Raw genomic sequence first — 26,747 nt, forward strand, 5'->3', positions numbered from 1 at the left:
GGCAACTGAAACAAATGGGTGCCCTTTCATTGAGATCGGCAACTGTGTGCCACTGCCACATGAATAAAGAATAATCTCCCATGCATCTGACTGATGTAAGCAGGGGGAAATATACAATTTAGGAAACGAGCCAGTGTTGTTTACGTCACCATGGCATCAAACGATGATGTCACGGTACCTGATACTCCCATAAACTGACTTCCTTATTGTCAGCTTAAAGGTAACATCAACTATGCTCGTAAAGCAAAAGAAGTGCCCATTCCACATCTGCAAGTTGTGTGGCTGTTTTGTTTGTTAACAGAGGAGATTCATCTTCTCTTTAAATTCAGTTCTACATTCCCTTCATATTTTTCATTACATCCACTGCAAGTATTCAAGTAAATGACAGTTTAACACAATGTGTAACTATTGTATATTGGATTGAACATTCTTCAATTATATTCCTAAAAGGACGTCAAACGTTCCTTGTAGTTGTTGTTGTTGTTGTTTTTCGTGATAGATTTATGTTTGTCTATTCCCCTCTTCACCGGCTTACTTTGATTTAAAATAGAAAGGTCGAACCATGACACCAAGGTTTTCATTATTAGCATGGCATGGATATACTGGATATATTTTCTAACAAGGTTTCCTTCTCTTTTTTCCTTTATTAATAATAAGAAAAAGAAGAAGAAAAAGAAGAAGAAAAATGGGGAGCTCAGAGCTGAACGCTCGCAATAAAATACAAGCCACAAAAAGTCAAACTATACCCCTCCTTGAGCGAAACAAGAATTTCCGGGTACTGACATCCTCATGATCACACGTAGAATCATGTCAGACAGTGGATCCTACAACCCTCACTCAATCGCTTGTATTTACCAAGTACAGTGGGATGGCGTTGTGTGATTTGAAATGTGTACTTTTGCACATATTTTATTGTCTGATGATCCTCTTGTGAAGCATGTCAAGACTTTTGATGAAAACAAGGCATTCCACAGTTTTTGTCAAGGAGTCGAGGATGCATGCCGTAATCTCAATGGTGATTTAGTTGATGGTCTCGCACTGCTCGACGGTACAGAAATGAGGAGTGTCAACCAAGCGAGGTGATATATCAAACCAGCACATAGTCAGTGCTTCAAGGGAAGGCTTTCTGAACGACCACTGTACAGAGTTTATGTTCCACATGTTAAGAAGAAGCTTGTCGTAAGTGGCGACAAACGGGATCGGGTGGTCAGACTCGATGACTTGGTTGATGCATGTCATCGTATCTCAATTGCGTGGATCCAGGCTCATGATGTCAATCACTGGATTGTCTCGTCCAGACTCGATTTTTTACAAACCGCCGAATATTGCCGAGTGCGGCGTTAAACAACAAACAAACAGACATTGGGAGATGTATTCAGGATTTTCCTGTGGGATAGTGTACGGATAACATGTGATATGTATTCCATTACTTTGATAAGCGCGGCGCGGCGCTGAGTGCGGCGTTAAACAACCAAACAAACATTGGGAGATATATTCAGGATTTTCCTGTGGGATAGTGTACGGATAACATGTGATATGTATTCCATTACTTTGATAAGCGCGGCGCGGCGCTGAGTGCGGCGTTAAACAACCAAACAAACATTTGGAGATATATTCAGGATTTTCCTGTGGGATAGTGTACGGATAACATGTGATATGTATTCTATTACTTTGATAAGCGCGGTGCGGCGCTGAGTGCGGCGTTAAACAACAAACAAACATTGGGAGATATATTCAGGATTTTCCTGTGGGATAGTGTACGGATAACATGTGATATGTATTCTATTACTTTGATAAGCGCAGTGCGGCGCTGAGTGCGGCGTTACACAACAAACAAACAAACAAACAAACATTGGGAGATGTATTCAGGATTTTCCTGTGGCATAGTGTACGGATAACATGTGATATGTATTCCATTACTTTGATAAGCGCGGTGCGGCGCTGAGTGCGGCGTTAAACAACAAACAAACATTTGGAGATATATTCAGGATTTTCCTGTGGGATAGTGTACGGATAACATGTGATATGTATTCTATTACTTTGATAAGCGCAGTGCGGCGCTGAGTGCGGCGTTACACAACAAACAAACAAACAAACAAACATTGGGAGATGTATTCAGGATTTTCCTGTGGGATAGTGTACGGATAACATGTGATATGCATTCTATTACTTTGATAAGCGCGGCGCGGCGCTGAGTGCGGCGTTAAACAACAAACAAACAAACAAACATTGGGAGATGTATTCAGGATTTTCCTGTGGCATAGTGTACGGATAACATGTGACATGCATTCTATTACTTTGATAAGCGCGGCGCGGCGCGGCGCGGCGCTGAGTGCGACGTTAAACAACAAACAAACAAACAATTAATACTATCCGGTCATGATGAAAGAAATACAAATGCCACTTTTTGCGATACCCTTTCATGACACACTGATTGGAGAATATTTACGACCACAACGATCATATCTAGTCTCGCCTCAGAACGTCTAAATGAGTACTGTTTATATTAATGTATGTCGGCATTGGATGATTAACAGTGTACCTGGTTAGACAGTACACAATGAAATCTGAAACACATTTCCGAGACTACTCACAATCAGATCAAAGCGCCCATAGTTAAAGTGTCACTAATACGAGTGTATCACCTGATTATGTTTTTCTTTCATATGTCAACAGAGCGTAAATTACTCATGCTTTAAAACTACATTAACCATATGAACGCGACATTCACTGACCCACTTCAGATCCGTTAGCTTCTATTGTGAGTGAGTGAGTGAGTGAGTGAGTTGGGTTTAACGCCGCTTTTAACAGTATTACACTTATATTGCGGCGTGTCAGCTTAATGTGGGAGGAAAGCCCGAAGTGATGCAGGTCTCAGACGTTTACCACTTCGCTGAAACCCACGAGCACGGGTATGGTGCTGACAAACCTAGAAACATAATCGGGGCGAACCGGGATTCGAACCCACAATCATGGGTTTCTGGCGTGCCTAAGGGACGCAACTCTGCACAGCGAATCGCGGCGCTTTAGACGACTGGGCCATCCGCGCCCCCAGCTTCTATTGTGACTATACTATCCAAGTATATTTGAGAGTAACATGGGAAAAGTGAGTGAGTGAGTATGATTTTACGCCGCTTTTAGCAATATTCCAGCAACATCACGGCGGCGGACACCATAAATGGGCTTCACACATTGTACCCATGTCGGAATCGAACCCGGGTCTTCGTCGTGCTGGCGAACGCTTTAACCACTAGACTACCCGAGCGCCCCAGGTCGACTCCGTGTCTGGGTGGGTATCCACACTTGAACAGCGGCGTGGTATCTCAGTGGGCTAGCCATATAAATTACTGACTAGTACAAGCAGACAAACACACACATACACACATACACACATACACACACACACAATTGCATGCACGACGCTATATACTAGTGAGTGCAGTAATCTTGAACAAAACCTCTCCTCGTCACACTATTGGACTATTGCATACCGCTATATATATATATATATATACGCTAAAATAATATATAATAACTCCACATCCTCCTTTCTGAGGTATTACAGTAATTGATAAGCCTATAGTTACAAGACATGCATGTCGTTGGTTGGTTGGTTTGTTGTTTAACGCCGCACTCAGCAATATTCAAGCTATATGACAGCGATCTGTAAATAATCGAGTCTGGACCAGACAATCTACTGATTAATGATGAACAGAATAAAAATGTGCGTTTAATAATTTTTCCTTGCTTGAATGCTCGTAAACAAATCACAGCATCAAACAACAGGGAGATAACTCGTGGATGATTAAGTAATGTTGTCTTATTTGGATATTAAAATAAGGTAAAAGAACTCAGTTCAGGTATAAACCGAAAAGGACTTCTTTTTTTTATTCCCCCCAAAAATAATATGTAAACTTTTTGTACACTAAAATCAACACCATTGTATGTGTCATAATCTTAACTCGCTGGTAACTGCCGACTGAATATTGCTTGCAGCTTATTATATCCTGAGAAATGTTTTAGATTAATGTTTATATGATAACCCCCTATCGTCCCTCTTTTACATCCGTGTATAATATTATCCTAAAATTGAAATTGAATACGTTTGGGTGAGAGAAGAGGGCAGTGTGTTCACTCACGACAAATCCGTCATGCTTGAACTCGTGAAAAGTGCCCGGATGTTGTGTTGAAAGAGATCTGGTGAATCAACAGTTACACCACACACTGCATTAGTGGCAGACCCATGGCGAGGGCGGCTGACGGCTGCTCTTTCAGGCGAGTTAAAGCAGAATGCGGATCTGATTTGATACGTGATACTCAGGTAGGACATTTGTCTGATATTACCACATTTCAGTAAGTGTCACTTTGATGGTTTATCTAGTACACATGTAAATGTAGGACGACAAAATTCCAAACGAGTTTATATGAATATGTCAGTGTAGAGCGACGTATTCAAAATCTCGCGAGAAATATGAAGCGAAAATTAACAATTTACAATTAAATTGGAAGAGTGGATCAGTTAACCTGTACAGCCCGAACAATAGATCAGTTAACATGAACAGTGGGTCAGTTAGCCTGAACACTGAAACAGCTAACTGGAACAGTGGATCAGTTAAGCTGAACAGTTGAACAGTTAACCTGAACAGTGGAATTGTTAACCTGAACAGTGGAACAGTTAACCTGAAGAGTGGAACAGTTAAACTGAACAGTGGATCAGTTAACATAAACAGTGAAACAGTAACCTGAACAGTGGATCCGTTAACATAAACAGTGAGACAGTTAACCTGAACAGTGAAACAGCTAACCGGAACAGTGGATCAGTTAAGCTGAACAGTTGAACAGTTAACCTGAACAGTGGAATTGTTAACCTGAACAGTGGAACAGTTAACCTGAAGAGTGGAACAGTTAAACTGAACAGTGGATCAGTTTACATTAACAGTGAAACAGTAACCTATACAGTGGATCAGTTAACATAAACAGTGGACCAGTTAACCTGAACAGTGGAACAGTTAACCTGGTCAGCCCGAACAGTGGAACAGTTAACCTGAATTGTTAAATTGTTAATTTCCGCTTCATATTTCTCGCGTTGATGGACAATATTCAACATTGTGTTGGATCGTTAGGTTTACATCGTGCCTCTCGTACTTTACATATCCAAATCGGCAATGGTCGTAGTGTAGTGTTCGCACTATAGCACCAGCATTAAGCTTGTGTTTTATTCATCACACGAGGAGCTATGTTACAGTAACAGGATTACATTACACCTTGTTTATGTAGCCTCTTGGAAAAGAAATGTCGACTCGAGTGAGTAAAGGTACAATTCATGTGTGCAGACGTAGGATAGACTAATTCAAATCGAAAGTCACATGTGTGAATCTATTATGTTAGGTGTAATAAAATCGGGTGTGTCAACCAAACATTTCAATGTGACAGCCATGCTTTCGAATTTTTCGTGAGTATAGAAACGAACAACAAAACAAACTCGTTCTCAGCAATGAAAATTCAGCTATTTATAGAATTCTTGCTCAGCAGAGTATGAAAAGAAATGAGCATAACGCCTCACAAGTATAATCGTGGTTAGTGAAAGCTGTGTATGTTAGGGCACGTAACGTCGCGTAAATTTTGTAGAGATACTGCCTCGTGCAAAAAACAGGCTTAAACAGATAAAATACAGTCTTCAAATGAACTTCTCTGTTTGTGATACTGATTATAATATTTTGACGTAAAAATAACACAGACACTGCACAGTAAATAAGTACAAGTGAACTAAAAACCCTAAGCTACAGTTCATGAAAAAATCGGAATAGTAGCAGAATATAACTGAAAAAAATGAAACAGCTAAACTAAACAGCTGAATATTCTAAATAGTGTAACAGTTAACCTGAACAGCTAAACAACAGTGGAACGGTTATATTGAACAGCTAATGAAATCTACATGGAATAATTAACCTGAAGAGTGGATCAGTTGTACAGCCCGAACAATGGATCAGTTAACATGAACAGTGGATCAGTTAAGCCGAACAGTGGAACAGTTAACCTGAACAGTGGAATTGTTAACCTGAACAGTGGAACAGTTAACCAAAACAGTGAGACAGTTAACCTAAACAGTGAAATAGTTCACATGAACAGACGATCAGTTAACCTGAACAGTAAAACAGTTAACCTGAACAGTGGATCAGTTAACCTTAACAGTGGAACAGATGAACTGAACAGTGGATCAATTAACCTGAACAGTGGAACAGTTAACCTGAACAGTGCAACAGTTAAACTGAACAGTGGATCAGTTAACATGATTAGTAAATCAGTTAACCTGAACAGTGGGAGAGCTAAAATGACAAGTGGATCGGTTAATCTGAACAGTGGAACAGTTAATCTCCACAGACGATCAGTTAACCTGAGCAGTGAAACAGTTAACCTGAACAGTGGATCAGTTAACCTGAACAGTGGAACAGATAAACTGAACAGTGGAACAATTAACCTGAACAGTTGAACAGCTAACCTGAACAGTGAAACAGTTAAGCTGAACAGTTTATCAGTTAAGCTGAACAGTTGAACAGTTAACCGAACAGTGCAACAGTTAAACTGAACAGTGGATCAGTTATCATGAACAGTAAATCAGTTAACATGAACAGTGGGAGAGCTAAAATGAAAAGTGGATCGGTTAATCTGAACAGTGGAACACTTAACCTGAACAGTGGAACAGTTAACCTGAACAGTGAGACAGTTAAGCTGAAGAGTGGAACAATTAACCTGAACGGCTGAATAACATGGCTGAATAACAAAAACAGGATGACAATTAACAAAAACACTGGGAGAGTTAACCTGAACAGCCCGAACATTGGATCAGTTAACATGAACAGTGGATCAGTTCACCTGAACTGTGGAACGGTTAACCTGAACAGTAAAATAGTTAACCTGAAAAGCCTGAACAGTTGATCAGTTAACCCGAACAGTGGAAATGTTAACATGAACAGTGGGAGAGTTAACCTGAACAGTAAAACAGTTAACCAGAACAGTGGAACAGTAAATCTCAACAGACGATCAGTTAACCTGAGCAGTGAAACAGTTAACATGATTAGTAAATCAGTTAACCTGAACAGTGGGAGAGCTAAAATGACAAGTGGATCGGTTAATCTGAACAGTGGAACAGTTAATCTGAACAGACGATCAGTTTACCTGAGCAGTGGAACAGTTAACCTGAACAGTGGATCAGTTAACCTGAACAGTGGAACAGATAAACTGAACAGTGGAACAATTAACCTGAACAGTGGAACAGTTAACCTGAACAGTGAAACAGTTAAGCTGAACAGTTTATCAGTTAAGCAGAACAGTTGAACAGTTTACCCGAACAGTGCAACAGTTAAACTGAACAGTGGATCAGTTAACATGAACAGTAAATCAGTTAACATGAACAGTGGGAGAGCTAAAATCAAAAGTTGATCGGTTAATCTGAACAGTGGAACAGTTAACCTGAACAGTGGAACAGTTAATCTGAACAGTGAAACAGTTAACCTGAACAGTGGAACAATTAACCTGAACGGCTGAATAACATGGCTGAATAACAAAAACAGGATGACAATTAACAAAAAACACTGGGACAGTTAACCTGAACAGCCCGAACATTGGATCAGTTAACATGAACAGTGGATCAGTTCACCTGAACTGTGGAACAGTTAACCTTAACTGTGGAACAGTTAACCTGAACAGTGGAATAGTTAACCTGAAAAGCCTGAACAGTGGATCAGTTAACCCGAACAGTGGAAAAGTTCACCTGAACTGTGGAACGATTAACCTGAAGAGTGGATCAGTTAACCTCAACAGCCCAGACAGTGGATCAGTTAACATGAAGTGTGGAACAGTTAAACTTAACAGTGGAACAGTTAACATGAAGAGTGGATCAGTTAACCTGAACTGTGGAACTGTTAAACTTAACAGTGGAACTGTTAACCTGAACAGTGGAACATTTAACCTGAACAGTGGAACAGTTAACCTGAACAGTGGAATAGTTAGCCTGGACAGCCCAAACAGTGGACCAGTTAACTTCAACAGTGGAACAATTAGTCTGAACAGTTGAACAGTTAACCTGAACAGTGGAACAGTTTAACTGAACAGTGGAACAACTAGTCTGAGCAGTTGAACAGTTAACCTGAACAGTGCAACAGTTAAACTGAACAGTGGTTCAGTTAACATGAACAGTAAATCAGTTAACCCGAACAGTGGGAGAGCTAAAATGACAAGTGGATCGGTTAATCTGAACAGTGGAACAGTTAATCTGAACAGGCAATCAGTTTACCTGAGCAGTGAAACAGTTAACCTGAACAGTGGATCAGTTAACCTGAACAGTGGAACAGATAAACTGAACAGTGGAACAATTAACCTGAACAGTGGAACAGCTAACCTGAACAGTGAAACAGTTAAGCTGAACAGTTTATCAGTAAAGCTGAACAGTTGAACAGTTAACCGAACAGTGCAACAGTTAAACTGAACAGTGCATCAGTTAACATGAACAGTAAATCAGTTAACATGAACAGTGGGAGAGCTAAAATGAAAAGTGGATCAGTTAATCTGAACAGTGGAACACTTAACCTGAACAGTGGAACAGTTAACCTGAACAGTGAGACAGTTAACCTGAAGAGTGGAACAATTAACCTGAACGGCTGAATAACATGGCTGAATAACAAAAACAGGATGACAATTAACAAAAACACTGGGACAGTTAACCTGAACAGCCCGAACATTGGATCAGTTAACATGAACAGTGGATCAGTTAACCTGAACTGTGGAACGGTTAACCTGAACAGTGGAATAGTTAACCTGAAAAGCCTGAACAATTGATCCGTTAACCCGAACAGTGGAAATGTTAACCTGAACAGTGGAACAGTTAACTAAACAGTGAGGCATTTAACCTAAACAGTTAACTAGTTAACCTGAACAGACGATCAGTTAACCTGAACAGTAAAACAGTTAACCAGAACAGTGGAGCAGTTAATCTGAACAGACGATCAGTTAACCTGAGCAGTGAAACAGTTAACCTGAACAGTGGATCAGATAACCTGAACAGTGGAACAGATAAACTGAACAGTGGATCAATTAACCTGAACAGTGGAACAGTTAACCTGAACAGTAAAACAGTTAAGCTGAACAGTTAATCAGTTAACCCGAACAGTGCAACAGTTAAACTGAACAGTGGATCAGTTAACATGATTAGTAAATCAGTTAACCTGAACAGTGGGAGAGCTAAAATGACAAGTGGATCGGTTAATCTGAACAGTGGAACAGTTAATCTGAACAGACGATCAGTAAACCTGAGCAGTGAAACATTTAACCTGAACAGTGGATCAGTTAACCTGAACATTGGAACAGATAAACTGAACAGTGGAACAATTAACCTGAACAGTGGAACAGTTAACCTGAACAGTACAACGGTTAACCAGAACAGTGGAACAGTAAATCTGAACAGACGATCAGTTAACCTGAACAGTGAAACAGTTAACATGATTAGTAAATCAGTTAACCTGAACAGTGGGAGAGCTAAAATGATAAGTGGATCGGTTAATCTGAACAGTGGAACAGTTAATCTGAACAGACGATCAGTTTACCTGAGCAGTGAAACAGTTAACCTGAACAGTGGATCAGTTAACCTGAACAGTGGAACAGATAAACTGAACAGTGAAACAATTAACCTGAACAGTGGAACAGTTAACCTGAACAGTGGAACAGTTAATCTGAACAGACGATCAGTTTACCTGAACAGTGGATCAGTTAACCTGAACAGTGGAACAGATAAACTGAACAGTGAAACAATTAACCTGAACAGTGGATCAGTTAACATGAACAGTAAATCAGTTACCTGATCAGTGGGAGAGCTAAAATGAAAAGTGGATCGGTTAATCTGAACAGTGGAACAGTTAACCTGAACAGTGGAACAGTTAACCTGAACAGTGAAACAGTTAACCTGAACAGTGGAACAATTAACCTGAACGGCTGAATAACATGGCTGAATAACAAAAACAGGATGACAATTAACAAAAACACTGGGAGAGTTAACCTGAACAGCCCGAACATTGGATCAGTTAACATGAACAGTGGATCAGTTAACATGAACACTGGATCAGTTAACCTGAACTGTGGAACAGTTAACCTGAACAGTGGAATAGTTAACCTGAAAAGCCTGAACAGTTGATCAGTTAACCCGAACAGTGGAAAAGTTCACCTGAACTGTCGAACGATTGACCTGAAGAGTGGATCAGTTAACCTCAACAGCCCGGACAGTGGATCAGTTAACATGAAGTGTGGACAGTTAAACTTAAAAGTGGAACAGTTAACATGAAGAGTGGATCAGTTAACCTGAACTGTGGAACTGTTAAACTTTACAGTGGAACAGTTAACCTGAACAGTGGAACATTTAACCTGAACAGTGGAACAGTTAACCTGAACTGTGGAATAGTTAGCCTGGACAGCCCAAACAGTGGACCAGTTTACTTCAACAGTGGAACAATTAGTCTGAACAGTTGAACAGTTAACCTGAACAGTGGAACAGTTTAACTGAACAGTGGAACAACTAGTCTGAGCAGTTGAACAGTTAACCTGAACAGTGAAACAGATAAACTGAACAGTGGATGAATTAACCTGAACAGTGGAACAGTTAACCTGAACAGTAAAACAGTTAAGCTGAACAGTTAATCATTTAACCCGAACAGTGCAACAGTTAAACTGAACAGTGGATCAGTTAACATGATTAGTAAATCAGTTAACCTGAACAGTGGGAGAGCTAAAATGACAAGTGGATCGGTTAATCTGAACAGTGGAACAGTTAATCTCCACAGACGATCAGTTTACCTGAGCAGTGAAACAGTTAACCTGAACAGTGGATCAGTTAACCTGAAAAGTGGAACAGATAAATTGAACAGTGGAACAATTAACCTGAACAGTGGAACAGCTAACCTGAACAGTGAAACAGTTAACCTGAACAGTTTATCAGTTAAGCTGAACAGTTGAACAGTTAACCCGAACAGTGCAACAGTTAAACTGAACAGTGGATCAGTTAACATGAGCAGTAAATCAGTTAACATGAACAGTGGGAGAGCTAAAATGAAAAGTTGATCGGTTAATCTGAACAGTGGAACACTTAACCTGAACAGTGGAACAGTTAACCTGAACAGTGAGACAGTTAACCTGAAGAGTGGAACAATTTACCTGAACGGCTGAATAACATGGCTGAATAACAAAAACAGGATGACAATTAATAAAAACACTGGGACAGTTAACCTGAACAGCCCGAACATTGGATCAGTTAACATGAACAGTGGATCAGTTAACCTGAACTGTGGAACGGTTAACCTGAACAGTGGAATAGTTAACATGAAAAACCTGAACAGTTGATCAGTTAACCCGAACAGTGGAAATGTTAACCTGAACAGTGGAACAGTTAACCTAAACAGTGAGACAGTTAACCTAAACAGTTAAATAGTTAACCTGAACAGACGATCAGTTAACCTGAACAGTAAAACAATTAACCAGAACAGTGGAACAGTTAATCTGAACAGACGATCAGTTAACCTGAGCAGTGAAACAGTTAACCTGAACAGTGGATCAGTTAACCTGAACATTGGAACAGATAAACTGAACAGTGGAACAATTAACCTGAACAATGGAACAGTTAACCTGAACAGTGGAACAGTTAACCAGAACAGTGGAACAGTAAATCTGAACAGACGATCAGTTAACCTGAGCAGTGAAACAGTTAACATGTATAGTAAATCAGTTAACCTGAACAGTGGGAGAGCTAAAATGACAAGTTGATCGGTTAATCTGAACAGTGGAACAGTTAATCTGAACAGACGATCAGTTTACCTGAGCAGTGAAACAGTTAACCTGAACAGTGGATCAGTTAACCTGAACAGTGGAACAGATAAACTGAACAGTGGAACAATTAACCTGAACAGTGGAACAGTTAACCTGAACTGTGGAACGATTAACCTGAAGAGTTGATCAGTTAACCTCAACAGCCCGGACAGTGGATCAGTTAACATGAAGTGTGGAACAGTTAAACTTAACAGTGGAACAGTTAACATGAAGAGTGGATCAGTTAACCTTAACAGGGAAACAGTTAAGCTGAACAGTGGAAGAGTTAACATGAAGAGTGGATCAGTTAACCTGAACTGTGGAACAGTTAAACTTAACAGTGGAACTGTTAAGCTGAACAGTGGAACATTTAACCTGAACAGTGGAACAGTTAAACTTAACAGTGGAACTGTTAACATGAAGAGTGGATCAGTTAACCTGAACAGTGGAACAGTTAAACTTAACAGTGGAACTGTTAACCTGAACAGTGGAACATTTAACCTGAAATGTGGAATAGTTAGCCTGGACAGCCCAAACAGTGGACCAGTTAACTTCAACAGTGGAACAATTAGTCTGAACAGTTGAACAGTTAACCTGAACAGTGGAACAGTTTAACTGAACAGTGGAACAACTAGTCTGAGCAGTTGAACAGTTAACCTGAACAGTGGAACAGTTAAACTGAACAGTGGATCAGTTAACATGAACAGTAAATCAGTTAACCTGAACAGTGGAACAGTTAAACTGAACAGTGGAACAATTAGTCTGAACAGTTGAACAGTAAACCTGATCAGTGGAACAGTTTAACTGAACAATGGAACAACTAGTCTGAACAGTGGAACAGTTAACCTGAACTGTGGAACAGTTAACCCGAACAGTAAAACAGTTAACCTGGACAGCCCGAACAGTAGAATAGTTAACCTGAACAGTGAAACAGTTAAGCTGAACAGTTTATCAGTTAAGATGAACAGTTGAACAGTTAACCCGAACAGTGCAACAGTTAAACTGAACAGTGGATCAGTTATCATGAACAGTAAACCAGTTAACCTGAACAGTGAAACAGTTAACCTGAACAGTGAAACAGTTAACCTGAACAGTGAAACAGTTAACCTGAACGGCTGAATAACATGGCTGAATAACAAAACCAGGATGACAATTAAAGTGAACATTGGGACAGTTAACCTGAACTGTGGAACAGTTAACCTGAACAGTGGAATAGTTAACCTGAAGAGTTGATCAGTTAACCTCAACAAGCCCGGACAGTGGATCAGTTAACATGAACTGTGGATCAGTTAACCTTAACAGGGAAACAGTTAAGCTGAACAGTGGAAGCGTTAACCTGAACAGTGGATCAGTTAACCCGAACAGGGAAACAGTTAAGCTGAACAGTGGAACAGTAAACCTGAACAGTGGATCAGTTAACCTGAACTGTGGAACAGTTAAACTTAACAGTGGAACTGTTAACCTGAACAGTGGAACATTTAACCTGAACAGTGGAACAGTTAACCTGAACTGTGGAATAGTTAGCCTGGACAGCCCAAACAGTGGACCAGTTAACTTCAACAGTGGAACAATTAATCTGAACAGTTGAACAGTTAACCTGAACAGTGGAAAAGTTAAACTAAACAGTGGGACAATTAGTGTGAGCAGTTGAACAGTTAACCTGAACAGTGGAACAGTTAAACTGAACAGTGGATCAGTTAACATGAACAGTGGATCAGTAAACCTGAACAGTGGGAGGGTAACCTGAAAAGTGTATTGGTTATTCTGAACAGTGGAACAGTTTCCACGAACAGTGGAACAGTTAACGTGAATAGTAAATCAGTAAACCTGGACAGCCCGAACAGTGGAATAGTTAACCTTAACAGTGGAACGGTTAGTCTGGACAGTGGAACAGTTAACCTCGACAGCCCAAACAGTGGAACAGTTAAACCTGAACTGTGGAACAGTGGATCAGTTAACCTGAACAGTGAAACAGTTAAGCTAAACAGTGGATCAGTTAACCCGAACAGTGGAACAGTTTACCTGAGCAGCCTGAACAGTGACACAATAAGCTGGAACAGTGGATCAGTTAACTGAACAGCTCGAACAGTGGAACAGTTAACCTGAACAGTGGAACAGTGGATCAGTTAACCTGAACAGTGAAACAGTTAAGCTAAACAGTGGATCAGTTAACCCGAACAGTGGAACAGTTTACCTGAGCAGCCTGAACAGTGACACAATAAGCTGGAACAGTGGATCAGTTAACATGGACAGCCTGAACTGTGACACAGTAGGCTGGAACAATGGATCAGTTAACATGAACAGCCTGAAAAGTGGATTAGTTAACCTGTATAGCCTGAACTGTGGCACAGTAAGCTGGAACAGTGGATCCGTTAACATGAACAGAGGATCAGTTAACATTAACAGTGCAGCAGTGGATCAGTTAACCTGAACAGCCCGACCTGTGACATAGTAAGCTGGAACAATGGATCAGTTAACCTGAATAGACAGGACTGTGACACAGTAAGCTGTAACAGTTGATCAGTTAACATGACAGCCTGAATAGTGGATCAGTTAACCTTACCAGTTAAACAGTTAACCTTACCAGTTGAACAGTTAACCTGAACAGTAGAACAGTTTGCCTGAGCAGCCTGAACAGTGACACAATAAGCTGAAACAGTGGATCAGTTAACATGGACATCCTGAACTGTGACACAGCAAGCTTGAATAGTGGATCAGTTAACCTGTATAGCCTGAACTGTGACACAGTAAGCTGAAAAAGTGGATCAGTTAACCTGAACAGAAGATCAGTTAACATTAACAGTGGAGCAGTGGATCAGTTAACCTGGACAGCCTGACCTGTGACATAGTAAGCTGAAACAGTGGATCAGTTAACCTGAACAGAAGACCAGTTAACATTAACAGTGCAGCAGTGGATCAGTTAACCTTGACAGCCTGAACTGTGACACAGTAAGCTGAAACAGTGGATCAGTTAACCTGAACAGAAGATCAGTTAACATTAACAGGGCAGCAGTGGATCAGTTAACCTGGACAGTCTGACCTGTGACATAGTAAGCTGAAACACTGGATCAGTTAACCTGAATAGCCTGAACTGTGACATAGTAAGCTGGAACACTGGATCAGTTAACCTGGACAGCCTGACCTGTGACATAGTAAGCTGGAACACTGGATCAGTTAACCTGGACAGCCTGACCTGTGACATAGTAAGCTGGAACAGAGGATCAGTTAACCTGGACAGCCTGACCTGTGACATAGTAAGCTGGAACACTGGATCAGTTAACCTGGACAGCCTGACCTGTGACATAGTAAGCTGGAACACTGGATCAGTTAACCTGGACAGCCTGACCTGTGACATAGTAAGCTGGAACAGAGGATCAGTTAACCTGGACAGCCTGACCTGTGACATAGTAAGCTGGAACACTGGATCAGTTAACCTGGACAGCCTGACCTGTGACATAGTAAGCTGGAACACTGGATCAGTTAACCTGGACAGCCTGACCTGTGACATAGTAAGCTGGAACAGAGGATCAGTTAACCTGGACAGCCTGACCTGTGACATAGTAAGCTGGAACACTGGATCAGTTAACCTGGACAGCCTGACCTGTGACATAGTAAGCTGAAACACTGGATCAGTTAACCTGAATAGCCTGAACTGTGACATAGTAAGCTGGAACACTGGATCAGTTAGCCTGGACAGCCTGACCTGTGACACAGTAAGCTGGAAAACTGGATCAGTTAACCTGAATAGCCTGACCTGTGACACAGTAAGCTGGAACAGAGGATCAGTTAACATGACAGCCTGAATAGTGGATCAGTTAACCTGAACACTGAAACAGTTAACCTGAACGGAATGGTGCAGTCGACTGCTTTTAGCAGAGATTTCTTTATTAATATGGAAAGGGTTTTCAGGCATATCGACTACCTGGAATCACTTAAGAATGATTAATAGCCAATTACATTCTACTGATTTACTCACATGAGCTTGAAAGAAAAGAGACTAGTGAAACATACTTATTTGTTTCATACTTACATCTATGCACTCAGGGTGACCTCTCCAGAAGACAGTATGACAAAAAGTTGCACTTCAACTTTCCTTTATGTAAGTCAACATTCCTTTATGTCGAGCAATATTCAAGCATGGTGTCATAGGGCTCTTGTGGGAGACATTTTCAAATTTGACATAACAGTGACAAATATGACGTATGATGCCATTTCCTATTTTGATTTGTAACATATGTTCATTTTCACTCGTGAGACAGGGTACCCTCACCTATTCGCAAATACCCGGTACAATCGCTATTCAGGTCATTTAGGTTCATGCACTCGTGCGTATAATGTAGTCAGAATCGCAAAATGGATTTTGCTTTCAGTAGATATTTCTTATGATTATGGCAAACGGTTTTGTTGCTTAGACTTACACATGACATGTTTACCAGCCACTACACACGGAAGAGTCACGTTTCGATCTCCTTTATAATGAGGACTTTGTTATTAAATTTATACATCAGTAAATAGTTTGTTGATGTTCATGGCTAAAAAACAATCTTAGGACTTAAAACTAAATCATTATGTAACATTTGACCTATATTGTTGCTTACCGAAAGTGACCTCAACAAATTTAGTGGGTTAACAGGATGAAAACAACTATAGTTCAATGTTTAGATCTGGAGGTACGTAAACCCAACAATTGGTATCTTAATACTAATATAGAGGACTCATGACGAGTGCTTTTTTTTAATGTGGGAAATATAAACCGAGCCTTAGTTAATCGGTATTTAAATACCGATAAACGGGTCGAGGTTGATATTTCCGATATTAAAAAACACGAGTGATGTATTCTATTTATCATTTTCACTTTTGCCTCCCTTTTAAAGAATAATTGAATTAACATTTACATCAGCAACCATTCGAAATCTGATGTGTAGATCATGCGCAGTGATACATGTTTCCATAGCTGTGAGACGTTACTGTGAACCAAAATAAACAACCTCTTAACTCCTTTATGGCATATTCTTTCGCTGAGAGAAAAAGTTCCTCGGATTATTTTAAACAAAATACTTGACCAGGCATTTGCAGAATAACTGAAACGGTACATAATAAATAATTAACGGTAACAACAACGATTCTGTGTAATCTGATGATATCTCTGGTGTGCCTTCAATTATATATAGTTTCAAATCAAACCGCTCTCTCACTTGAAGAATCCCCGCGGAGGAGAGGTCAGAGTAGATGCATTAGTCCTGTCACCATCACTTTCGATGACAATCCGGTGTCTTTTGACTGGGACCGGGCTTGGAGGTTTAACGAGATTAATCCTAATGTTTCCACCAGTAATGTTGCCAGCAAACATAGTTTTGACACCACCAGAAACATTTAATACTTGAGACTGCTGACTGTTGTCTACTATCGATTTGGACATTACGCGTGGGGCCGCTCTGCATGACGCGAGTTTCATCAATAAGCTGGGATATCGATGTTGGGGTGTGGAATTGAGTGTTTCGTGAAATGATGTTTGATATTTGCTTGTGCTGGTCAGGATTAATATGGCAGTAATTGTTCACAGAATGGATGTTTGTGTGGGCAGTTATCTGCATTATTTGATTAGGCGGAACATTATTTTCATTCAACTTTTGCACAATGTGTTTGCGCGCAGAGTGATTTGTGAGTCATTTCGATGTGTGGAGACTGGCGGCATCGCACATGTTTTTCATGAGAGAGGAAAGTTTGTTTTTCCCAATACGATAGCGGATAAACTACTGGTCGCCAGGTTAAGGCATACTGAAAGCGTGTGTGCCGATGTAAAAAGGATCGTCATCTCAAAAGAAGACGCGTGGAGGCATACAACATATACACCTGCATAGGGCACCGAGAGGGATCAGCAACATTAGACCAAATTTTGGGTCATACGTCGCGACAATCACGAGGTTTCTCACCGGACCTATTCTTTTCTTGTCTCATGCACAGTTCAAGATATTCGTGACCGTCTCCATCAACATTCAACGTGATGTCCCCCGAACACATGTTGTTGTGATCATTAACACCTCTTAACCCGAAATGGATTGTGTTGTAGAGCCCTAGACAGTTTATTATGCTCATTGGATTACTGATTCCAATGGATCCGGACTGCCACAGGGACTCCATCTCTTCATCACCAATCGGGTCGGCTCTCCTTGGTAAGTTGCCGCGCCCTTTTTTCTTCAGTTCATTTTTTTGCCCTTTAACACTTCCCGTGATCGTGAAAATTCTAAAGATGACGTGAGTGAATAGCCATACCCCCTTCGTTTTAGTGATGTCTCGATGCTGCTCAGAAAACCCGTGAGACTGTTTAGTTCATAATTTTCCCCATTTGTTTTTCGAACATTAATGAAAAGGTTGCAGAGAAGCGTGTCAAGTTCGTTTTGGGGGATTTCAAGCATTTGGCGAATTTCATATTGGACTTTTAGAAAGTTAACGAACAGTTTCAAATCGTACAAAGTTTTTTGCTGCGTTTTTGTTTTGATTGTCTAGGATCACACCATCGACCATGCCGTCCTCAACAGCCACAAATCTCCCTTTGGCATCTTTAGGCTTTGTGTTCGTCGTCTGCTTCGCCATGCTCGATGATGGCGTTTTGATGATGAAACGTTGGCTACAGAGAAGTTTTGATAATCTGCCTTCATCACAGTCAAATTCAAGTTCTGTACAATCAACCTGTAACCTGTAATATCCATTTGTCAACACGGATATCACTGTAGCACTTCCCCTTTGATCTATTAAAACATTGTCTTCAACATCAAAGGTATCCATGTTGTTTGTAAACACCTACTCACGTGCACCGGCGAAAAAGTCCCACTTCCGGTAATCTAATTTGAAGATCTAATTTGCATACTTATGTGAGTGAGTGAGTGAGTTAAAATTTAACGTCGCATCGGCATTATTCCAGCCATATAGCAACTCATACTTATGTCATTGAGGTATGACATACATTTTTATGTCATAAGCTTATGTCATGGATAAATGCTTCAGTTAAATAATAAAATGCTTTAATCCCCAACGTAATCACATATGGTATCCCAAAACATTCTCTGAGCAAATCCAGGTGTCGATGATTATGATGATAAGATGATGAAGATGATGATGATTACCGTAATGATGTCCCTTTTATTTCCTACTTCAGAACTGACGACATATGTTATAGCAGTTATAAAATATAGCTGGATGAACATTTGGGGTCACTAACCGACAAGATTAGGACAATGGACAAGTCACTTGACATGGATCAGGAAGGCGCAGGTGAACCCGAGAAACGACCCAAGCCAGGCGAGAGATATGCTGACGGTGATCCTGAGGAAAAGCGTCCCAGTCATGGAGAGATTCAGACCCCATGTTTAGAGACTGGAGAAACGGGTACGCAGCTGCAGGGAACACAAAAGACAACCTTCAAACGAGTTATGCAACAAGTCATACCAGCTGTCCTCTATGGAGCTAAAAGTATCCTTACAGATACCTGGCCACCTTTCATACCACATGGCCACAGTGTCCCTAATGACACACACCAAGAGGAAACTGATAACATAGATAGAACAACAGATAACCTGATTGGTGAAAGTGGAAACTTAAACAGAAGAAAGTCTAACATAGCGGAGAACAAGAGAAGAGATCACACTATCAAAAGTGCCAATCTGCCTTCTGACGATCAAGCCTCACCCCGCCAAGCAGTCATTGAAATTGGAGAAACTAATTTGACAGTTATTGACCCTGGGTCTTCTGGTTTGAAGGTCATTCAACCAAATCAACAGCCTGGAGAAACTTATCTCCCCAGAACCAATCTTCCAAAGTCAGACGCTTTTGCAAATGTTCAGGTTCCATCCCTCCAGACTTCAGGGATAAATGTTCCAGCCATAGAGACATCAAATATCACTCATGTAAATTCAGTCGCGACTGCAGGCGAAGGACTCTCATTCATACATGCTCCATCATTTAGCCAAAAAACACCAGACAATAAAACGGACCCTCAGCCTGTAGCACCAGAAAATGACCAAGAAACAATAGGTAGGAACATAATACTTCTGCAGTCGATGTTACTTATTGCGGTCTTTCTTCAAGTCATTGACATTATATTGTCTGGCAGACATGTACTCAAAGGACATAGATTATACATTTGACAAATATTACTTTTAATCCACAATGACATTTGATCAAACCACACACAAACAACTTAAATTAAGTGCATTCAAAGGAATATATGCTCTGTAGCGTAACCAAATTTGACAAATTTCACTTCCATGTCCGGAGGTTTTGATTAATGTCATGTGTAAAATTGAGAGACTGTTCATGTGGGAAGTTATTTTCTGCTACCATCAAAACTACCATTTTGCTTGTGTTTATTGCCCCAAATAAGTATTTCTGTATTGGCATTACATCAAATATTTGTTGATGAATGTTTTATTGCAAGTATGTTTCACATGTCAGCATATCTGGTCATGCCATAGAATGGAATTATTGATTTGTCTTTTTTATTGCAGATCAACGTTTTAGAAACATCTGTGGTGAGTAGTTGCAAACTGTGTGAGTGAGTTCAAGCAGTTCTTGGATATTTACCAATTTGTTAATACTTGTGAAACGAAACGATCATAAAATTGACGGGTGCCTTAGGCACATAGCACGACTTTGCCTCACTTTATGATTTCAATATATTGCGCTAAAATGTATGAAGGTACATTTCTAGCTTCAGGGCAATAATTGGAATGATAACATATATTTTTCATTCATAACAATGCCAGTCTTGAAGCCAATAGCAATTACCAAAGCCTTAAGTAACATAATATTACAATATCCAGGGGCCGCAGTTCTCCTTTGACCTACCTTAGACTTCATCCTTGTGTTTCTTTCAAGCAAGCTGATTACTATACATATCCTTTTATTGTGACATGCTCCGGTGAGGTGAGGTGAGGTGAAATTGGATTTAACGTCGCGTCCAAGATTATTGCACTTATATAGCGACGTGCATGTACGTGTGTGTGTTTGTGTGGCTGCTTGTACTAGTCCGGACTGATGCCGATTTATAGTGCTAGCTCACTGAGATACCATGCCGCAGTTTAACATGAATACCCCACTCAGACACAGTATACTGACTCCGAGCCGACCAGTCCTTGTTTTAGCCCCTTAATGCCGAGCGCCAGACAGGGTAACAAGACATGCTCCGGTCTGGCATTACAATGTATGATGGTCCAAATACAGGTGACAATGCCACTGAGATTTCACTCTATTTGAATCATTTCTTTTCTAGAAACAACTCAGACAATGATCACACAGCATGAATCAGTGTATGTGTCAACTTTTGGACAGAGGTTGGCATTGAAACATCTGCAACACCGTGGAGCAATATTTATGAAAGGACGATCTGGTTCTGGGAAATCTAGATTAGGGCTGAGACTCCTTGCTGACGTCTCAAGGTTGACACATAGGATACCTATAGTCTTGACAGCGGCAGAACAGTGGAGAGATATCCCCCAGAAACCCAAAAATGTAGCATCTGGAAAACCAGCGAATAATTATGTCGTACTAATAGATGACATTTTCGGATCGACTAATTTTGTTGAATCTCGTTTTGATGAATGGACAAGAGTGTTTGATGTCATGCATCCTTCAGTTGAATCTGGCCATGTAATGCTGGTGTTGACATCTCGACCAGACATAAGTGACCAATGCCAGTCCCGACTGAAAAAATACAAACTTAACAGTCATATGTTCCATCTAACTTTAGATGAAGGTGAATTTACACTTCGACCGAAGGAAAAGAAGTTGTTACTCAAAAGGATTTGCCAAACAAAAGTGAACTTTACTGAAGAGGAGATCAATGTGATAGTACAGTTAAAGACAACACTTGGATTCCCCCAGTGTTGTCACTATTTCGCAAGAAGTAAGCAAGCACAGAGTCAAAGGGTCATTTTTTTCCTAAAACCAAATGAGTATGTGTTGGAGGAAGTAAACTGTTTGCAAGAGAGTGATGGGCTTGGCTATCTGGTTCTGTTGATAGTGTTATTTGAAAAGGGATATCTTGATAACAAGTATCTTCATCCTCACAAAAGCCCACAAGAGTTTAAAAAAAGGTTAGATTATTTGATAGAATTAGGCTCAAATCTATCCAAAAATCCAAGTCTTTATGACATCAAACAGAAGGCTGATTCACTTTGTGGTGTATACCTGTGTCACACTGGAAAGGGATACGTTTTCCAGCACCAGTCAATATTCGACGCAGTTTTCATTAACATTTCCCAAGTGTATCCTGACATTTACATTCCCTTGTGTCCTGCTAACATACTTGTAGAATTTGTCAGAACATCAGAAGGTGAATGTGAGAACAGAAGAAACCAGGTGCTCTTGAACGAGGAACATCATGAAGCGTTTGCTGACCGAATAACTCAACTGATGCTGAGTGAAGAAATGGTCACTGGTCATAGTATTTTAAACCACCCGACTCTACGAAATGAAACATTTGTAAATTACTTAGTAGAGAGATGGATTTCTCAAAATAAAGTTAGGGATATTGTTTCTCATAAACTTGGAAAGCCAAGGGCAATTTTGGAGTTCATACCCACATGTTATGTGACACAGATTTTAGAAGTCAATACGTTGCTGGAGCTTTTCATTCTTACTAAAAATACAATCATGTTCAACATTCTATCGGAAAGGTGCAGCCTTACCACTGATGTGTTGCAGTGTTGTTTGCCCTGTGCTATCTATGTAGGGAGTAACATACTTACAGAGACACTTTTAGCCCAAGGAGCTAAACCAAATGTGAGCTGCTTCAGCGCTCTTTGCGTTGCAAGAGGCATTGCTACACACACTACGGAAAGAATATTTACAAACGTTTGGGATGAACAGGCAAACGAGTATAAACACAACTCAGATAATGTGCCTATGTTGAGTTACAGCCACTTTTCATTGGCAGTACTTTGTGGAAACTATGCTGTTGTGAAACTGCTAACAGATATATTGAAGCATGAGAGAAAAAACAACATCATATTTGAAAATTCTTTAAGACAGCTGTTACTTGAGCTTCAGACAACTAACCCGTATCCACAGTTCAAACCGTACGACATGGACAACTTGACAAAGATAATGAAGATTCTACTGAACAATTATCATGCCAACGATACTTATTACCTCTGCTGCTTAGCATCGGCTCACGTTGATGCATCAGCTCTGAAACTGATTCTGGAACTCAACAAGACAGTTACAGTTGAATCTGATACATATATTGCATGGAGCATATTTTCAGATTATAAAAACCCATTTGATCAAGCTGCAGCATATGGTGGGGCAGACTGTTTGGAAGCTCTGTTACAACATAGCAGTGTTCCTTTCATAAATCCCATTGATGAAGGTAAAAGGCCCTTGCTTCACATTGCAGCCGGACATGGAAACACAAAATGTGTTCAAATGTTGCTGAGATTAGGCAAGCCTGTTAACTCGACGGACTTCATTGGGAGGACCCCATTACACTGGGCTGTATCAAACAACCATACTGAATGTGTAAAGCTACTGATGGATAAAGGAGCATCTATTGCTGTGCAGGACAATTTCAATGGGACACCTCTTTCTTCATGCACAAACATAGACATTATTAATCACGTACTAAAGTCGGTTACTGATATTAAAATCGAATTGAAAGAAGAGCTTGTTCGCAGAACAATTGAATTTGGGGACTTGAAGGCTTTGAGATTATTGTGCAAAATGATTGATGTACATATGGGTTTGGAAAAACGCTCCACGCACATTGAGTGGGATACTGTTTATGCTGAAACGGTACTTCATGCTGCTTGCAGACATGCTGATATGGAAAAAGTGCAATATTTGTGTGAAATTGGAGCCAATGTTCATGCATTAGACACGGAAGGGGAAACCGTTATACATGCAGCAGCAGGATCACACTTTCTTGGAGTAGAAAAACTTGAATATCTGCTTAATGTGAAAAAGGTTCCTCTTCATACAACAGACAATGGGGGGAGAACAGCTCTTTTTCAAGCAGTTATATCAGCAGTGGATACAGGCGATGTTGAGCCTATGGCGTTTCTGATAGACAAAGGACTGAGTGTTAACCACAAGGATAAATTAAATAGACACACCTTGTTATACATAATGATACGTTGCTCTACCCATTGTCCAAACCCAAAACATTTTTCAGAAGCCATTACAATCCTTCTGAATGCACATGTTGATACTAATCAACAAGATCTTGAAGGTAGAACAGCTCTCCACTTGGCAATTGAGAAGCAGAACAAGGAGATTGTCAGGTTGCTTCTTGAAAATGGCTCAAATGCGAGTCAATTGACTAACTATGGAGAAACGCCTTTACACTATGCTGCACAATGCCCTCTACCGCAAAATGTCCTTGACATTATGAAGCTGCTTCTAGAACACCAGACAGATATGGATGCACAGAATTGGAGGTGGATGACAGCACTTCACCTTGCTGTTCAGTCAAAGGAAATTGGAAGAGTAATGTTGCTACTGCAACAGAAGGTCAACCTCAATTTACAAGACTACAAGGGAAGCACCGCCCTCCATTTTGCAACACAGATTTCATGTTGGCCAATTGCTTCACGCCTATTAGATAAAGGCTGTGATGCAAATATACGAGATTATTATGGCAAAACAGCATTGCATTATGCATCAGAATCTGACTACATCTTTAATATTCTTCTTCTCCTTGAAAAAGATGTAGATATAAACGCGCAGGATAAGGAAGGACAGACAGCCCTTCACATTGCTATAAGTCATGGCGGGATGAAAGCGGTTGAGTTGCTTTTAGAGGAAGGCATAGACACAATGCTTCAAAATAATAAAGGGAGAACAGCCCTCCACGTTGCTGCAGTGGTGGATAACGTTTATGTACGAATGCTCCTAAATGTAGGTGTGGATCCAAACGTACAAGACCAACAGGGTATGACAGCACTTTCATGTGCAATAGAACGTGAACATGTCCAGAACATTGCACTGCTCTTCGATAAAGTGACAGACCCAAACTTACTTGACAGTGAGGGCCAAACGTTATGGTTTTATGCATGGTCAGAATACACATGGAAACTACTGCTGGAAAAAGGAGCTGTTCCAACTATCATAGATCGAAAGGGGAGAACAGCACTTCACTATGCGGCAAGATTACATACAAATATCAATTTAATAAAACTATTGTTTCAAAAAGGTGTCAATCACCTATTGAAAGACCACACAGGGAGAACAGCCCTTCACAACGCTGCTGAGACAGGATGTGAAGAGACAATTCACCTTCTCCTGGAGATGGGTGTTGACCCAAGCATCAAAGATGAAACAGGAAAGGTTGCTCTCCATTATGCTGCATGCAGTTTGAATAGTGGTGGCGTAAAATTGCTGTTAGAAAAGGGTGTTAACCTGGCTGTAAAAGACAACACTGGCGGGACAGCTCTTCATTATGCTGCACAGGAAGGAATAACTGACGATGTTGCGTTGCTCTTAGAGAAAGGTTGCGACAAAAACGAACAGGATAGACAGGGAAAGGTGGCACTTCATTATGCTGCAGAGAGAAAAGAGAGTGACATTCTGAAACTGTTAATCCATAAAGGGGCGAATCCCAGCGTAGTGGACCTAAGTGGTAGGACAGCCCTTCACTATGCTGCAATGAAAGGAACATTGGACAGTGTTAAGGCGCTTTTATTAAAAGGTGTTGACGCAAATATACAAGATGGGCTGGGTAAAACAGCACTTCACTATGCAACAGGGGGATCTGATAGCGATTTTGTTGTACAAGACACATGTTACAAGCAAACTGCCCAAGTACTCTTAGAAAGTAGCAATAATGTCAATATCAAAGATGACAGGGGCATGACAGCCCTCCACCATGCTGCATGGGCTGGCAAACGTGAAACTATGACTCTACTTATTGAATATGGTGTTAGTCTTTGTATGCAAGATCAGCAAGGCATGACAGCACTTCACTATGCAGCTGAAAAGGGAAATATCGAGTGTGTCAAACAACTCCTACAGAAGGACATTGACCCAAGCATACAAGATAATGAGGGCAGGACTGTTCTTCATTGCGCTACAAAGAAACTACACAGAGGCATTTTTGCAAATATTCTTCAGAAAACCAGTGACCCATCTATACAAGACCACCAAGGACAGACAGCTTTTCACTATGCAGTTCATGTTTTCAAATCTATGTGTGAGGGGAATATCGTATACAAGAAGTATTTTTACAATATTCACATGAAAGCACTCACTGACTGTGTTGCACAGCTTATTGAGAAAGGCATGGACCCCAGTATTCAGGATCACAAAGGACGGACAGCTCTTGAATATGTTGAAAATGGGAATCGTCGTGCCATTATTAAAGAGCTTCTGGAGTAAGGGATGCACAAATATGTTCTCAATTAGAGTGAGTGAGTGAGTGAGTGAGTGAGTTTAACGCCGCTTTTAACAGTATTCCAGTTATATCGCGGCGTGTCAGCTTAATGTGGGAGGAAAGCTCGAAGTGATGCAGGTCTTAGATGTTCTCCAGTTCAGCGAAACCCACGTGCACGGGTATGGTGCTGACAACACTTGAAACATCTCAATTAGAAATAGAAGATGACCTTGTCATGTATCAACAGAAATAGGCATTAGATGTGTTCATATAAAATAAACTGTTACGATGAAGGGCGACTGACAGGGAACATTAAGACAACTTGATTACACCAGCCGATGGGCTGCTTTGTATATATGTATACTTAGTTTAGGTCAGTGTTACATTTGAAACTAGCAAGAAATGGTCATCTATGTATAATCTGTAGGGCATATGTTTGATGTTGGTGATGTTCTAAATACGTCTAAGAGTAAAGGACCATATGTTTCTGATGTAAAACATATTCGAATGTTTAGGACGATGCTACAATATCAAGATG

General features: G+C 40.5%; 1 protein-coding gene across 1 annotated transcript; it reads left to right on the forward strand.

Annotated features, from left to right (window-relative positions):
• The first annotated feature begins 4,240 nt into the window (after nt 1-4,240).
• LOC124111672 lies at nt 4,241-26,253 on the forward strand. The gene is made up of 4 exons (XM_048388719.1): nt 4,241-4,321; nt 19,001-19,875; nt 20,349-20,372; nt 21,113-26,253. Exons 2-4 carry the CDS (start codon nt 19,080-19,082, stop codon nt 26,212-26,214), a joined length of 5,922 nt encoding a protein of 1,973 aa, XP_048244676.1. The 5' UTR covers nt 4,241-4,321; nt 19,001-19,079; the 3' UTR covers nt 26,215-26,253.
• The last annotated feature ends 494 nt before the right edge of the window (nt 26,254-26,747 follow it).

Source organism: Haliotis rufescens, unplaced genomic scaffold (assembly GCF_023055435.1).
Source record: "Haliotis rufescens isolate VD_foot unplaced genomic scaffold, xgHalRufe1.0.p SCAF_77, whole genome shotgun sequence".
In the NCBI taxonomy this organism is placed as follows: domain Eukaryota; kingdom Metazoa; phylum Mollusca; class Gastropoda; order Lepetellida; family Haliotidae; genus Haliotis; species Haliotis rufescens.

Excerpts from the sequence above, each read along its gene's own strand:
- LOC124111672 (XM_048388719.1), top strand. The coding sequence starts at position 19,080 with ATGGACAAGTCACTTGACATGGATCAGGAAGGCGCAGGTGAACCCGAG. Across the intron at positions 19,876-20,348 it reads AAATGACCAAGAAACAATAG|ATCAACGTTTTAGAAACATC; the intron begins GTAGGAACATAA and ends TTTTTATTGCAG. Across the intron at positions 20,373-21,112 it reads ACGTTTTAGAAACATCTGTG|AAACAACTCAGACAATGATC; the intron begins GTGAGTAGTTGC and ends TTTCTTTTCTAG.